The 14,268-nt window shown below is 31.5% G+C and overlaps 1 protein-coding gene across 4 annotated transcripts in view; it reads right to left on the reverse strand.

Annotated features, from left to right (window-relative positions):
• Positions 1–9,390: 9,390 nt before the first annotated feature.
• The window catches only part of LOC127712577 (rab5 GDP/GTP exchange factor-like), a 49,904-nt gene continuing 45,026 nt past the window's right edge, over positions 9,391–14,268 (reverse strand). For all 4 annotated transcript variants that reach the window (XM_052219084.1, XM_052219086.1, XM_052219085.1 and 1 more), the window contains 2 exons: positions 13,413–13,669; positions 9,391–11,946 (listed from right to left, as the gene is read on the reverse strand). In XM_052219084.1, the coding sequence (XP_052075044.1) occupies positions 11,473–11,946; positions 13,413–13,669 (731 nt within the window). In that variant the 3' untranslated portion in view covers positions 9,391–11,472. The remainder of the gene's footprint in view (positions 11,947–13,412; positions 13,670–14,268) is intronic.

Below are 14,268 nucleotides of genomic sequence, written 5' to 3' on the forward strand. Positions count from 1 at the left end.
TTAGTACAGTTACAGTTTTCATTTCTTAATTTATAAAATATACACGAATGAAATGAATAAACATTAAAGAAAGGTGATTGTTTATTAAATACATTATTGCTTAATTTAATGTTGACTCTTTTGAGTTTTAATATAAGAAGGAATAAATCTGACTTCAAGGATCTTCAAGATATCAATTAAGGATTTCAACCATAGTATCTTGCTTGTCATGATATTGATGAAATGTAGTACTATATCTTATCCTGAAAAAAACGAGCTATTTCCACAAAATGTTGTTTGTGGGGTTTTGAATAAAGTTTGAATGAAATGTTATTTTTATATCCGTAAAATGTTGAATAAAATATCAGTAAGACTATTAAGTAAATGTGTATGTCAGAATATTTTATAGAAAACATTTAGCTGACATTTTTCAGATGTTTTATGTAAAACATTTTAATTTTACGTTATAAAACATTTTATGCAAATAGCAAAACTATATTTTCTGTAAAACATTTTTTTGCAGAATGTTTTTTGGATATTTGGAAAATATTTACTTTAAATGTTGTTAAAATATAAAATACCAATTGAAGAAAATATTATTTTTTTATATTATAAAATATCTACGGGATATTTTAGAACAATGTTTGAGAACATGAATAAAAAGATATTAGCAAATAATATTTTGTTAATGTTGTAAAAACATTTCACTTAAATGTTAGAAATAAAACATTTCAAAAACAATAAAATAAACATTTTTTTTATGTTTAAATGATATCTTATTGAAATATTTTGTGAGAGACGTCCATATGACATTTAAAAAATGTTTTTAAAATGTTGTGTGTTTGCTGGGAACCATACTATGGCATTAAAAATGTATCCTGTGGTATATCCCATGAACTAAATAATACGATATATATTTACAAGTTTATTCACAAATGTATATTACTTCAGACTAATTGACAAATTAACTACAAAGTTTAAACATATAAACTTTAAATACAAGTCCTCCAGAATCTTAACTGATTCAAGACTTTTAGGAAAATCACATCCTTACAGTATCACAGCTGATACACAATCTGCAAGTATCTTGACCAACTGACCTTTATCAGAAAGTTTAATTACTTTCACTTACAGTTCAACTGCAGATAATAAAACTAGCCATTTGTCAAATTAGCCTTGCGTCATTAATTTTCTCTGTACACAAATAAACAGTTATAAAACCAATTTAACCAGAGGTCAATATTTACAAAACATTAAAATATTGCAATACACTGTCTTATTGTAATACACCTTCATGCCAAATGTCATAAGCCAGTGTCAAAATATAAAAAAAGTTTTGATGTTAAAAAAACACGGATTATAGGGAAAAATATGTGAAAATTACACATTTTTATTCCATTGCCATGGTAACGGTGTTGATATTTTTAGCAAGTATCCAAAAAATGCCTAAGATTACCTTTTAGACCTTGTAAGCCTCAAAATATAGCGATACTCAAACTATAACATATTGTCAAGTTTTGAAGGACGAATAATGCTCGTACTAAAAATCAATTCAAATACCAGCTCAACATAACCATATCTAGCATATTCAGAGCAACAAAAATGTGACATTTTAATAGAAATTTTTGGAAATTAAGCCTTTTCCAGTAGATGGCGCTGCAAAATCTAAAAATAGCCTCAGATCAAATTTTAAAGTTATGTGCAAAATTTCATAACATTTGGTTGACATGTCATGTGGACCCACTAAAAAGCTTTTTGCATGGTTCTATCAAAGACTGGATGTTAAAGTATCAAAAACATGATTTTTTTTTTTACAGTACATTTTCTTCCGTATACTTTCTATTTGTGCATTGTAATCAAATCGAACAAATATTTTGTATGCAAACATTCTAATGATTATAAACACAACCTCACCATATATTCCATATAATTTTATGTGTAAAATAGGAACAGCCGATAATGCTAACACAGTTATACAAATTCCTTATAGTCTAACGGATTTTAAGGGTTACCAGTATTGTATTTGAATAAGATTAACTTTTTTCAATGGTACTTTATTATATGAGAACACGTTTTGACTATATTTTCTTCGATATAGTTTTTCGTTTGTTTTAGTATCTGAAATTTTAAATAAAAATTGATAATTTTACCTTTTTTGTTAATTTGTTTAAGGAAAGTAACTATTGAAAGTGTGTTTTTTTTTATCAAATTCAAATGGTACTTGGCAGAATTTATTACTAGCAGAACTAAAACAGTTATATGGGATATACATTTCATAACTCATTCAGTATTCAAGAGCTTGCAGCTGCTACTCAGACTTTATAAAACGTCACCAGTGTCTGAGAAGAAAGTTGATAAGCCAAGGTTATGTCAAAGAACGTCTCGTCCTTTTCTAAAACAGTTTATTAGAAGATACCAAGACCTTGTTGATTAATATTCCGTATCAACTTCACGAATAATACATGATGGTCTTGAAGTATAGATTCTAGGTACTGACGTTTTTTTATCATCCTAATTACGTGTTATAGTGTTCTTTTTATTTGTCCTTTAACCTTTACTGTTTATTCCTTTTTTGGTAATATACTTTTGGCGTGGCTCGGTACTTATACATCCCGCCATTGTGTTATTGTGATATGGTAAATTTTGTATTCTTGTCTTTCATTGTTTTGCTTATGTACTTGGTCTATAGAGTGTCTATATGCCAGTTTGTTTTTTCTTTGTTGAAATAGTTATTTGTTTTTATAGTGATTAAGAGTATATTACAATGTTGACTGCTGTACCCCAATTTTTGACATTTTTACCTATTATGTCTATTTGTTTTGCTCACACATTGTTGTCAATATAATCGAATTCTATATAACTGTCAAATGAGAGGTTTAGCTAGCTCTAAAACCAGGTCTAATCCACCATTTTCTACATAAGAAAATGCATGTACCAGGAATATGACAGTTGTTTTCCGTTCATTTGATGTGTTTTAGCTTTTGATTTTGCCATTTGATAAGGGACTTTCCGTTTTTCTTTTTAATATAATATGATACACATTCGATCCAAAACCCCAACCGAACCTGTTTGTCAAATAAAACAGACCTGTATTGTTGAATGTCAGTTGAGCTACAGTTCTGGCAATTTGTATTATAGTAAACAGTTATTGATTGGTTTTATATTTAGGATTTAGGACCACAAAATTACACAGGACCAGCTGCAGTCGCTAGATCAGTTAATTTAGTGTATAAAAATATTTCAAGATCATCACAGTTCAAAATATTAGACGTTGCTGCAGAAAGTGGTCGTGTTGCTGAAGAAGAAAGTGTTTCAAAATATCTTCATTATATCTTAAATGCATCCTATCCTATTTTTGCAATAATGGAACAATGTTTTATACAATCCGTCATGCCTTACCTGATAGCAATACTCTCTGTTGCACAACAATATAAAATAAGGAGATGTGGTATGATTGCCAATGAGACAACTATCCAACAGAAACTAAAATGATGTATAGATGTTAGCAATAACCAAAATCCATGTTGCACAGAAAGCTATTAATAAAAGGTTCCAACATAACAAAATGTAAAACAATTCAAATAGAAAAAAAACAACGGCTGATTTATGTACAAAACAAACATTAAAAAACAATATGATATACAGCAACAAATGACAACTACTAAATTACAGGGCCCTGACTTGGAACACACAGAATGTGGGGAGGTTAAACACTTTTGAACCGTCAATTATACAGATGTACTGATACCAGTCGTTTATGTTAATAGAATAGAAAACATATAGTGAGTCAACTTATAACAAAAAGTTAAGCAGTGGTAAACTGTTTTACGACCTTTTCAATGCACGAAAGACCAACGATGTTCATATTAAAAGAAGAAGGGCTAGGTTGTATCATTTCAGGGCACAAAAGCTCTCTATACAAGTGGGATGTCTTTGGTTTCATACTTTTAAATACACAAACAAATGACAACGGATATGTTCAAATATCGAAAAATTTCGGAGGTCATATCGATGATACTACATATACATTAGTATCTCAACTCACTAGAGTCATGTTTTCAGTCTTAGATCTTAAGATACCAGAATAGTCGTACCCTGTCGACGTATCCTGTCTTGTTCCATTTAAAGTTTAGGTGTCAGACCACCAATTCAAAATCCCTATCTACTCTACCATTTTTTTTTCAGGTTTTCATAGCTTTCTCAATATTGTACCTTACGTTTAACTTCATATAAACCAGGTATATCCTGAATTGTACATATATTACCTTTCTACGTGCTAATTTTCAACCTATGTTTAAAGTCTTGTAATGAAACACAACCGTTCAGAAGACAACTACTACTAAAGATAACCCCTTATGTTTTGGAAATCTTAAATAAGTATATCATGGAGCGCATTAATCCTCAATTTTTAGTGAAAACTCATGGACAAGCAAATTTTGGCTCAAAATGTCTATATGAATATCACTTTCACCAAAAGTTTCATTTCTGCTATGTGTTGGTTAATTTAAGTAAACAATGACATCAAAAGCACTATTTTTGTCAAGGAAGGGCTACTTTTACATACTTTTTATGTTCTAAATTTGAGAGGCTGAATTGGTTGTCTGACACCTTTATGCCACCCCCCCCCCCCCCCTTTTGTTACCTTGATTTGTCTTTTTAATTGATTTGGGTGCTTTGAACATCAGTAAGCTACAGTTGCCTACATTTTACCTTGATAACTGATCGATGAAATGAGATCAGAAGGTTAACCCTGTCAAATGGACATGTTGACTTTCCAAGGATCTTATGTATTAAATATTATTATCCTGATACTCGTTTGTTTAAGCAGTCGCTAAACAACGATAATCAAAGTGATGGAAATCACTCATGGAAAGATTGGAACAGTAGTTTACTGACGAGGACAAATAACAGGGTCAATTTGAAAACATCCATTTCTTAATACTTTTATTAACCAAACCGTCAATGTATAATATTTAACCAAGCCAAATCAGTTCTTTTTTGTGGAGAAATTGTATATATATAAGTATATCAAATGCAATATTAAAAAGAAACTTTTAATAGTGATGTGATGGATTAACATATAAATGTGAATAAGATTTTATTGTTGTCCTATTCAAAGCAATTTATGGCATACAAAATGAAAGATTTCATTCTTGATTTTAACACTCAAAAATAAATAAATTGATACACATCATGAAATGTGTTATGTAATTATAACTTGACAACTGGGTCAAGATGTGTTTCCCTCAGTTTTAGTTTGTAACCCGGATTTGTTTTTTCTCAATCGGTTTATGAATTTCGAACAGCGGAATACTACTGTTGCCTTTATCTATTCAAATAAGATGAATCATGATTCTTAGAAACTTTCAATTTCTTGATGTTTCTTTTCCCCAGAAATGTATTTGAATTGATAGCAACTGGAAATCCGTAATAGCCCTGATTATTCATAATGGCTGTTTTTTTCATAATGGCCATGTTTTTCATAATGGCCCTGTTTATTCAAAATGGCTCTGTATTAATGCCCTGTTATTCTGTCCGACGACGAGGGTTTTTTTAGCGACCTGGACTACCCATGAGGGTCTTGTACGGTCGGTGTTATTCTGTAATGGACCAGTTTCGCTTTTATTAATAAAGGGGCAGTTTCATACATAATGCACTAAACTGGTTAATAAAGATGATTATTGTCTAAATTTATCATGTAAAATATTGACCTTACACAAATAACTTTTTTTATATATATATTTAGATTAAATATTTTGTCTTCTTTTAGAAAAAAATATCGTTAATCCTTAATCAGTTATCTTTCAGAAATAATTTATAGAATCATTTGATGCAGTGTAAATCAAAAGTAATAGGCAATGATTAATGAATAAATCTATCATTGCTATATATCAAACATCAATTTATATATATATTTGTGTATTCAATAATTAGGTCAATTATTTGTGTATTGAGATGTATAATGAGGGATCTGCTTAATTATGTAAGACTGAGGTTGATTAGTAATTTGTTCAATATGATTGGCATTTAAGGAGGTGGGACATTCTAATTATGGCTCCACCTTGTCTCTGATTGCTTGGTGATCATGGCAGCTGTGAATCATGCTGGTAATGTATCATTACTCGTACCTAATTAAAATGACCAAAGTAGCCTGTAAATTAACAAACACTTGAATGAACTGCTCCCAAGATATAACCCAAATACTTCACAGTTTATATGTGCATATATACATAGGCAAAGGAATTACAGGGAACTATATTTCAGTGTGTATACATTCTGTAGATTTAGTAGCTAACCTGTGCTACTTCATGTTTGGGAGGACGGTGCCTTAGGAAAGACTAGGAACAATAGTTCCAATCTTTCCAAAAATGAGGTCAAGGACAACTAACATACTAGTATAACAGATGAGAACTTTGGAAAATCAGAAGGAAACTATATAAAAGGTATGCACATGATGCAGCATCCAGGTCTTCTTCGTTTTTAAATATAAAGCATTATACAAATAGTTTATCACAGGCAAGACGAAAATTATAATCATAAATGTCTTCTAGTTAAGGGTGTTTTAAACCACAATTCTGTAAGAGGATCACATATTACAACATCCTATTAAAATATTCGATTTTTGGTAGTCTGCTGGAGTCAGATCTTTCTGACAGATGATAACAAATGTATTATTTAACCAAGATTTGGTACCTATTGTATTGGGACATATTCTTATATATCAGTAGTTTTGAAGGTTGTTCTGGGTCAAAAGCCACCATGTAAAAAAATTACAAACAACAATACTTTCTACATTTCATGTGTCTGAAAAGCTCTTTTCATAGCAATGAAAGCTATTACTTTTGTTTATGCACTGTTTCTTATTGTAATTGATTGTTTATGAAGATCATGTTTACCCCAGATTTTATTTTATTAATATTGTAACAAACCGCCGCCACAGGCCGAGTAATTGTTGATGGGTCTGTTGACAATTTTAGGGCCCATTATGCTCTCGTCAGGAATATACTGCATCTTGGATTTCCTACCTCCGAAGACGAATGGATGCCAGGCAATACACTCATTATACTCCATAGTTGGGTTATAAAATAAAGTTCTAACGTATATTATATTTATTTACATATATATATATATATATATAGAAGTCCAAACTATCCAAGATTTTTCCCGAGCCTCCCATGATAGCTTTTAGGCAACCCAATAGTCTGCGTAACCTGCTGGTGCGGGCTGAAGTGTCTGATAATAGAAATACTTCTGGAGAATGTCGTTCGTGTGATGAAAAACGCTGCAAATGCTGCCTACAGATGCATCACTCATCAACTTTTCACAGTAAGGCAACCGAAAATAACTATAAGATATTTTGCAATGGTAACTGCAAAAGTATGAATGTTATTTACATTCTAGAATGTTCGGTTTGTGGCCTCCAATATGTTGGTGAGTCAAAGCAGCCTTTCCACAAACGCCTCAATGGCCATAGGAGTGATATCTCTAAGAAGCCACTTCTCCCAGTTTCTCAGCATTTCAGACAGTCTGGTCACACACTTGATGACTTTAACCGCATGAAGATCCTAGTGATTGAACAGAACATTCACTGGAGTGATGCCCAGCGACAGGTTCGGGAAAGCTAGCTTTTGGATAAAGGAACTAAATGTACATCATCCAAACGGCATCAATAAAAAATACAAAGTTTTATTTTTCACTCATTTTGGGTTGTAAATATACACAGTCACGTATATTTGAGTATTGAGTTTTGTTTTATATTATGATGTTCAGGATTTTGGATTAAATCAATAGACCAAAACTTACCTGTATTATTGAGCTATTTTTATACATATTATCAGTATTGTTAAAATAATTGACACCGAAGAAGGCTATTTGTTAAGCCGAAATATTTGTCAACACGATTTATTAACAACATCTTCGTATAATACCATCTTATATTAGTATCGTTGTGCAAATCTCTAGACTTATATATATATATATATATACACAAATGCAGACGCCTTAGTTGGTAATCATTTTCAGGACATTTAGGTCACTCAGTGTGGTGGGGGATAACTGCCGCTACATTTCTTTCCCTTAACAATACTTCATCTTATCATAATGAATTAAAGTATATTAACCTGCTTGGCTTTTCTGTTTGGAATTGGTCTGGTAATGATAAACTTTCAAGAAGATGGTTAAGCTTACTAGTTCGGCTTGAGCTAACAAGTTATCCACCATTTCACTGTGCAGAGCCCTATTTATACTCTTTTGAGATCCCTGAAAGCCAATCGAAAATAAGGGATCTAGCCAGGGATCCCTGAGGACCAATGAGAACCCTGTCAGGACTGACAGGAAAATGTCCGACAAAATAGGGGCTTGACAGGAAAACCTGCACATTAAGAAATAATATATAAAATCGACATTAAAATTCCTGTCCATTAATTATCAAAGGGATGGGACTTAGTCTTAACTTTTCCTTTATTAAACTTTATAGTTAGAAGCATAAATATTTGTAACTAGATTTGTTTCCAAGTTCTAGCAGTGCGTAGTACTAGCAGACGACGGGAGTACTTATATTAAATTCCAGCGGTAAACTGGTTAACAATATAATTCCTATAAACTATTCTTTTACAGGTATAAACATTGAAGCTTTAATAAAATTATTAATACAATGCCTTATTTCTTACTCTTAAATACTACTTTTGATATTTAAGGTATTAAGTTACAACGACAAAAATATTTCCTACTGCGGTCACATGATCAGTAAAATGGCTCTTCACAGCAGAGAAACGAGAAACACGGTTTTGACCGATAGTAAAATCTTAAATATTTCCTTACTTTAGACACTTTCAGGACTTATAATGGGTTGAAATATAATTTCAGGTATATGAATATTTATGCCAGACACCTTATGCCCTTTAAAAAATATGTTATCAAGAAAAACGAGTTTGGTAAACAAGTGCAAGGGGGCACTTGCCAAACAAAATGGAAAAAGTTAAAAGATACAAATGTTACAATATGTGCAGTTCAAATTAATGTTCAAAAAGTCAATAATATTTTCTGTTGCAGGTTATCACCAAATAAAGTTTATATCCATCTGTAGTTTATTTTTTTCTTCTGTTGGCATGGTAAATTCCAAGTTGTAAAAATTATTAAATGTTATTTGTTCCAGTTATTACAATATGAAAGACACATATATTATAATACCATCATACTTATGAAGACTATACCTATCAAAGGGAGTCAATTTACTGTATGTTGTTATCATCTGTGATTGGTTGTAAAATAATATTTTGTACTTTTGTAGACTTTACCTATTCAAGTAAGTCAATGTACTGTATATTGTTATCTTCTGTGATTGTATGTAGCAAAATGATGCTTTGTTTAGCTACTCTGCAATGAGTTTTTTTATATTGGAACATAATTAACTTTTTTTATTTTTATATAAATTTTATTAAAATGCACAAAACTAATGAAAACACAAAACAATAATGTGTGGCATATGTATGATCATATTTTGTTTACACTGAAAAGCTTGCCATATGAGAAATTGTTATACCCTCTCTGCTTGGGTATAAGTAATCTCTGATAACATTGGAATGCTAACCACATCCACATGAACATGATCAACAATATTTGTTGTTTATTTTTGTGGTGAAAAACAGATACATTTAATATAAACAATAGATTACAAGTCTAAAGGTAAGTTTCTTTCCAAATATACTCTTCTGCTTTTGCGTGTTAAAATGACATGAATGAGTTATTACTTCTTTCAACTACACCAATGGAAATAGCTATAAATTTAATAAAAGAAAAATATGATGTTGGTTATGTTATACCAACAAATTTACAACATGATTTGGGTGTGCAAAACATAAACTTTATCCCTTGTCCCCAATGCAAGACCATGAAAATATCCCTACCCATGCTAAAGTACAACTTAAATAAATAAGTATTAAAAAATTCAGCTGGATTCAGAAAATTATCCTAAACAATCAAAATTTGCTTTACTTTAAATGTTTGATGATCGATAATTGAGGGTCACAATGAGGGTCCATCGATTCTGTATTGTTTAATTTTTTAAACCATTTTTCTCTATTCTTTATATTTAAGCACCCCATATTCTCTATTCTTTTATTTTTGTGGCCTATTTTACTCTATTCTTTATATTTTTTGTCCTTTATTGAGCACTTTTTGCTCATTATTCTCTATTCTGTAGACCCCATGCATCAAGACCCTCATAACTGAGCTGATTATTAGCAGCAGTGCAGACACAGCAGAGATGACAGTCTTAGATTAAATCTGACGTTTCTTAAGCTGAAAATAGCAAAAGCATATCCCATTAATACTTGAAAAAAAATATCAAGAACAACTAGGGGTTTTGAATACTGAAGCTGGCTGAACAAATTTCCACCATGCCTATTTCAAATTCATCTTTTGTTAAAACATGTAAAAGCAAAATTATCATAATAAGAAGTGGTCAAAGGTCAAGGTTTAATGGTACTCAACACATTGTATTGAGGTGATCATGTTTCACCCATGTCCCAAATATCAAAATCCCATATGCCTACTGAAGGATAAAACAAATTATGTATGTCAAATAAAAAATCAAATATTTTGATCATGAGGTCACATGATCATGATGATGGTCATGATGATATTTCACACACTGTCTTATAGTAATACAGTTTCATGCCAAATATCATTAATTAATGCTGAAAGATATGCAATGTTTTGCCAATAGTACTACAGCAACATGTCTCCCTTAATAAGAGAGTAGACCTTATTAGCATGATTACAAGGCTTAATTGCCCCTTGTAATGAAAAGACAAAAATTTATACCAGAGGCAAGTACTTGATATTTTCATTTTTAAACAACCCTGAAAAATTGCTGAACTTTGTTGTCTGTCCGGTAGCAAGTTAAGTTGTCCAAAATTATAGATGAACAGAAAAAGAAAAGAATATTAAGGAAAATAAAGAAAAAGACTTCTTGCTTATTGAACATTGAAAGGATGTTCCTTAAATATGTTAAATATTCAAACCCTAATTATTTTCAAAATAAAAAGACAGAAAAAAGATTATTCCATCAACTTTTCTCCCATCTTGATGTTCCATCTCACTGATTTCATGTTGTTGATAATATAACTTTGATAAATGACAGATAAGAGTGTTAGCATATTTGTTCGGAGAAATTCAGTTCTACATATTGTTCTTTCACATTATCATTTATACACATATATGCACACGTATTTACAAAACTTGAAGTAAGTATCAACATTGCTTAAGGTGATTTCAACTGTGAAATACCATTAAATGTATTTGAATTGTTTAATCATAAAAGTTCATTTTTCCAAAACAAATCTATGTTTTTGACTTGCGCTTGTCTACAACAACATGGCTGCATTATATAGCCATCTTCTAGTATTTTTTCAACTGTTTTGCACAAGAAACAGCCCATTACGACAAAATAAAATAAATGTATTGCAATTAATCATACTTCATAAGCAACATCTATCCATTTGAAGAAGACAGTATTTGTTCATGATTGTCAATAGAAGGAGTATTGTTTAAATTACTTTGGTCCTCACCTATCACATCACCAGACATAGGTGCCATCATTGGCATTAAAGGAGTAGGCAAATCACTTAAGGATCCACTATCATCGTCTAAGTTCACTTTCATTTTACTTGGCTTAATTGTTAATGGAGTCCGTTCAAGCACGTCTTGGATTTCTTGCTTAAAGCTATCCTTAAAGTCTTTCATATCTTCTTGGAGTTGTAAAGTGTCCGCCATTACTTTTTCCTGTCTCTGTTTTAGATCAGATAATGTTTTTAAGTTATCGTACATTAAGCGTAGTCCTTCACACATGTACTCATTACCTCGCTGAGGAGGGATTGCCTCTCCAGACATATACCTGTCATACTGGTCCTGTGTAAGATTAAGTGACTCCGCATTTATATTCTCAATAAAGGATACAACACAACACTGAAAAAGAGAGTATTTTTTTCTAATGAGTTTATTAAAATATATGCAGGTTTATACAAATCAATTAATTTCTGATTTACTTAAACACGAATAACCTAAGAGAGGCAAATTGAAAACTCTTCTTTGAGTAAGCCTCTCCTATTCTTTTTTCTTCACTGCTATGAAACAGAAAGGGGTATTTAAACATTTAAATTTATTATATTTTCTCTTTGCAATTACATTTTGTACTTTGACTGTTTTAACAGTTTTTCCAGCATGGACAACAAATTATTGACTGTTGATCAATGCTGATCATCATTAAAATACTGCTTTTCATTGTCAGTCATGACTAGTGTTATGTCGGATGTTTCTTTCAAAAAGAATTTTATTACACCATGTTTTAGCCATGAGTCATATTTATTCAGCTAAAGCATGTTGTTCTTTTTTAACTTTTGAATTATGAAGGTAGATTGAAGGACAACTGTCACTTACAACAAAAAATATCTGTTGATCAACTGGCCCACAAAGATAGCTGCCCCAAGGTCAATCAAAAATTTTCAAGGTCTGATTTGAGACTGATTTGTCAGGTAAGGACAACAGTTCAGTCTTCCGGTCAAACAAAACAGCTGTTGATCTCAAACCAAATCAATAACTGTATATCAATGAATAAGTTAAAAAAAGAACTGTTTTGTAAATTTCAAATGAAACACAGGACAATCTTTTGTAATTTGTCTGAGTCACTGACTGCATTTTCACTGCATTTGAAATTTGGCCCAAGACAACATTTAACCTTTATGAATCATATATATTGATTTTCCTAAAAAACATGCGACTACAATTGGGGAATAACTTTTTAATTAAATGAAGTGAAATGGTTTTGCTGGTTTAGTATTATTTTTCTCAATTGAAAATTTACCAGAAAACTAAACATGCTAAAATAAAACCTATTTGACTATATCATTGGAAAAAATACAAAATCACAAAACAACAACAAAACAAACATTTTATCGGAAAATCAATCAATTTGAGCTTCGATTCTCCCACAAACTGTAACTTATCAATGTCAAGCTGCTGACAAAATATGAAGTCATTCTGTTCTGTAGTTTCAACAAAATATTTATTAGACAAGCAGATTTCAGACTGACAGACAGACATGGTGATTGCAATATAGCTTTAAACAAGAATGTGTCCATAGTACACGGATGCCCCACTCGCACTATCATTTACTATGTTCAGTGGACCGTGAAATTGGGGTAAAAACTCTAATTTGGCATTAAAAAAAAAGATCATATCGTAGGGAACATGTGTACTAAGTTTCAAGTTGATTGGATGTCAACTTCATCAAAAACTACCTTAACCAAAAACTTTAACCTGAAGCGAGACAGACAAACAGATGGACGGACGAACAAACGGACAAACGAACGAACGCACAGACTGAAAAACATAATGCCCCTAGGTAGGGCATAAAAATATAGTACAAAACTCACCAGATTAGTAAAATAATATCCTGCTTCGCCACTCATCAGTCGACTAGGATTAGCGAACCTAGTTATATACTGTATATTAGACTGTAATTGTGGTGGATTAGCTTTAAGCACTATGTAAATCAATGCTGGCAGGAAATCATCAGCATTAGCTGGTCCCTCTAAGGATACTTTTAGAATGTCAAATATATGTTTACAACATCTGGTTACACAGTCTAGTTTATCTGGTGGTGATTTCTTTGAATTCATGTCTATAATCTCTGGGAAAAAATTATTAGAGTCACATAAGATAATATATTACTACACATGTATATACAATATTAGGCCAAGAAAAACATACAGGGTCTGTTTAAGGCTACATCTGTGATTGGTTGGTGGGCATATTCTCAGCCAATCAACCCTTGTCAGTACTTATTCTAATGACAGGGTAATTCATTTAGGGCTGGTTACACTTTTTACTCCTTGTGTCACTTTTATGACCAGAAAAGAGTGCAGCAGGATTTGCTTACCTGCTTCCGCAGCACCTGAAATCTCCCCCGGTTTTTGGTGGGGTTCATGTTGCTCAGTTTTTAGTGTTTTATGTTGTGTTTTGTGTACTGTTGTTTTTCTTTCCATTGTTTATCATTTTTTGCCATGGCATTGTCAGTTTGTTTTCGACTTGTGAATTTGAACTTCCCTTTGGTATCTTTTGCCTCTCTTCTATAACTGGATTAATTAATATATTTAATGTCCAGAGAGATCTAAATGTTGTTATATACATTTACTGATGACAGTGTCAGTAAATGCATTGAAAAAAGGTTAGAAGCCTCTGGCCTTTGTTAGTCTTGTATCATTTTTAATTTTAGTTTCCTGTGTATAA

This window comes from Mytilus californianus, unplaced genomic scaffold, assembly GCF_021869535.1.
Source record: "Mytilus californianus isolate M0D057914Y unplaced genomic scaffold, xbMytCali1.0.p SCAF_8, whole genome shotgun sequence".
Classification (NCBI taxonomy): domain Eukaryota; kingdom Metazoa; phylum Mollusca; class Bivalvia; order Mytilida; family Mytilidae; genus Mytilus; species Mytilus californianus.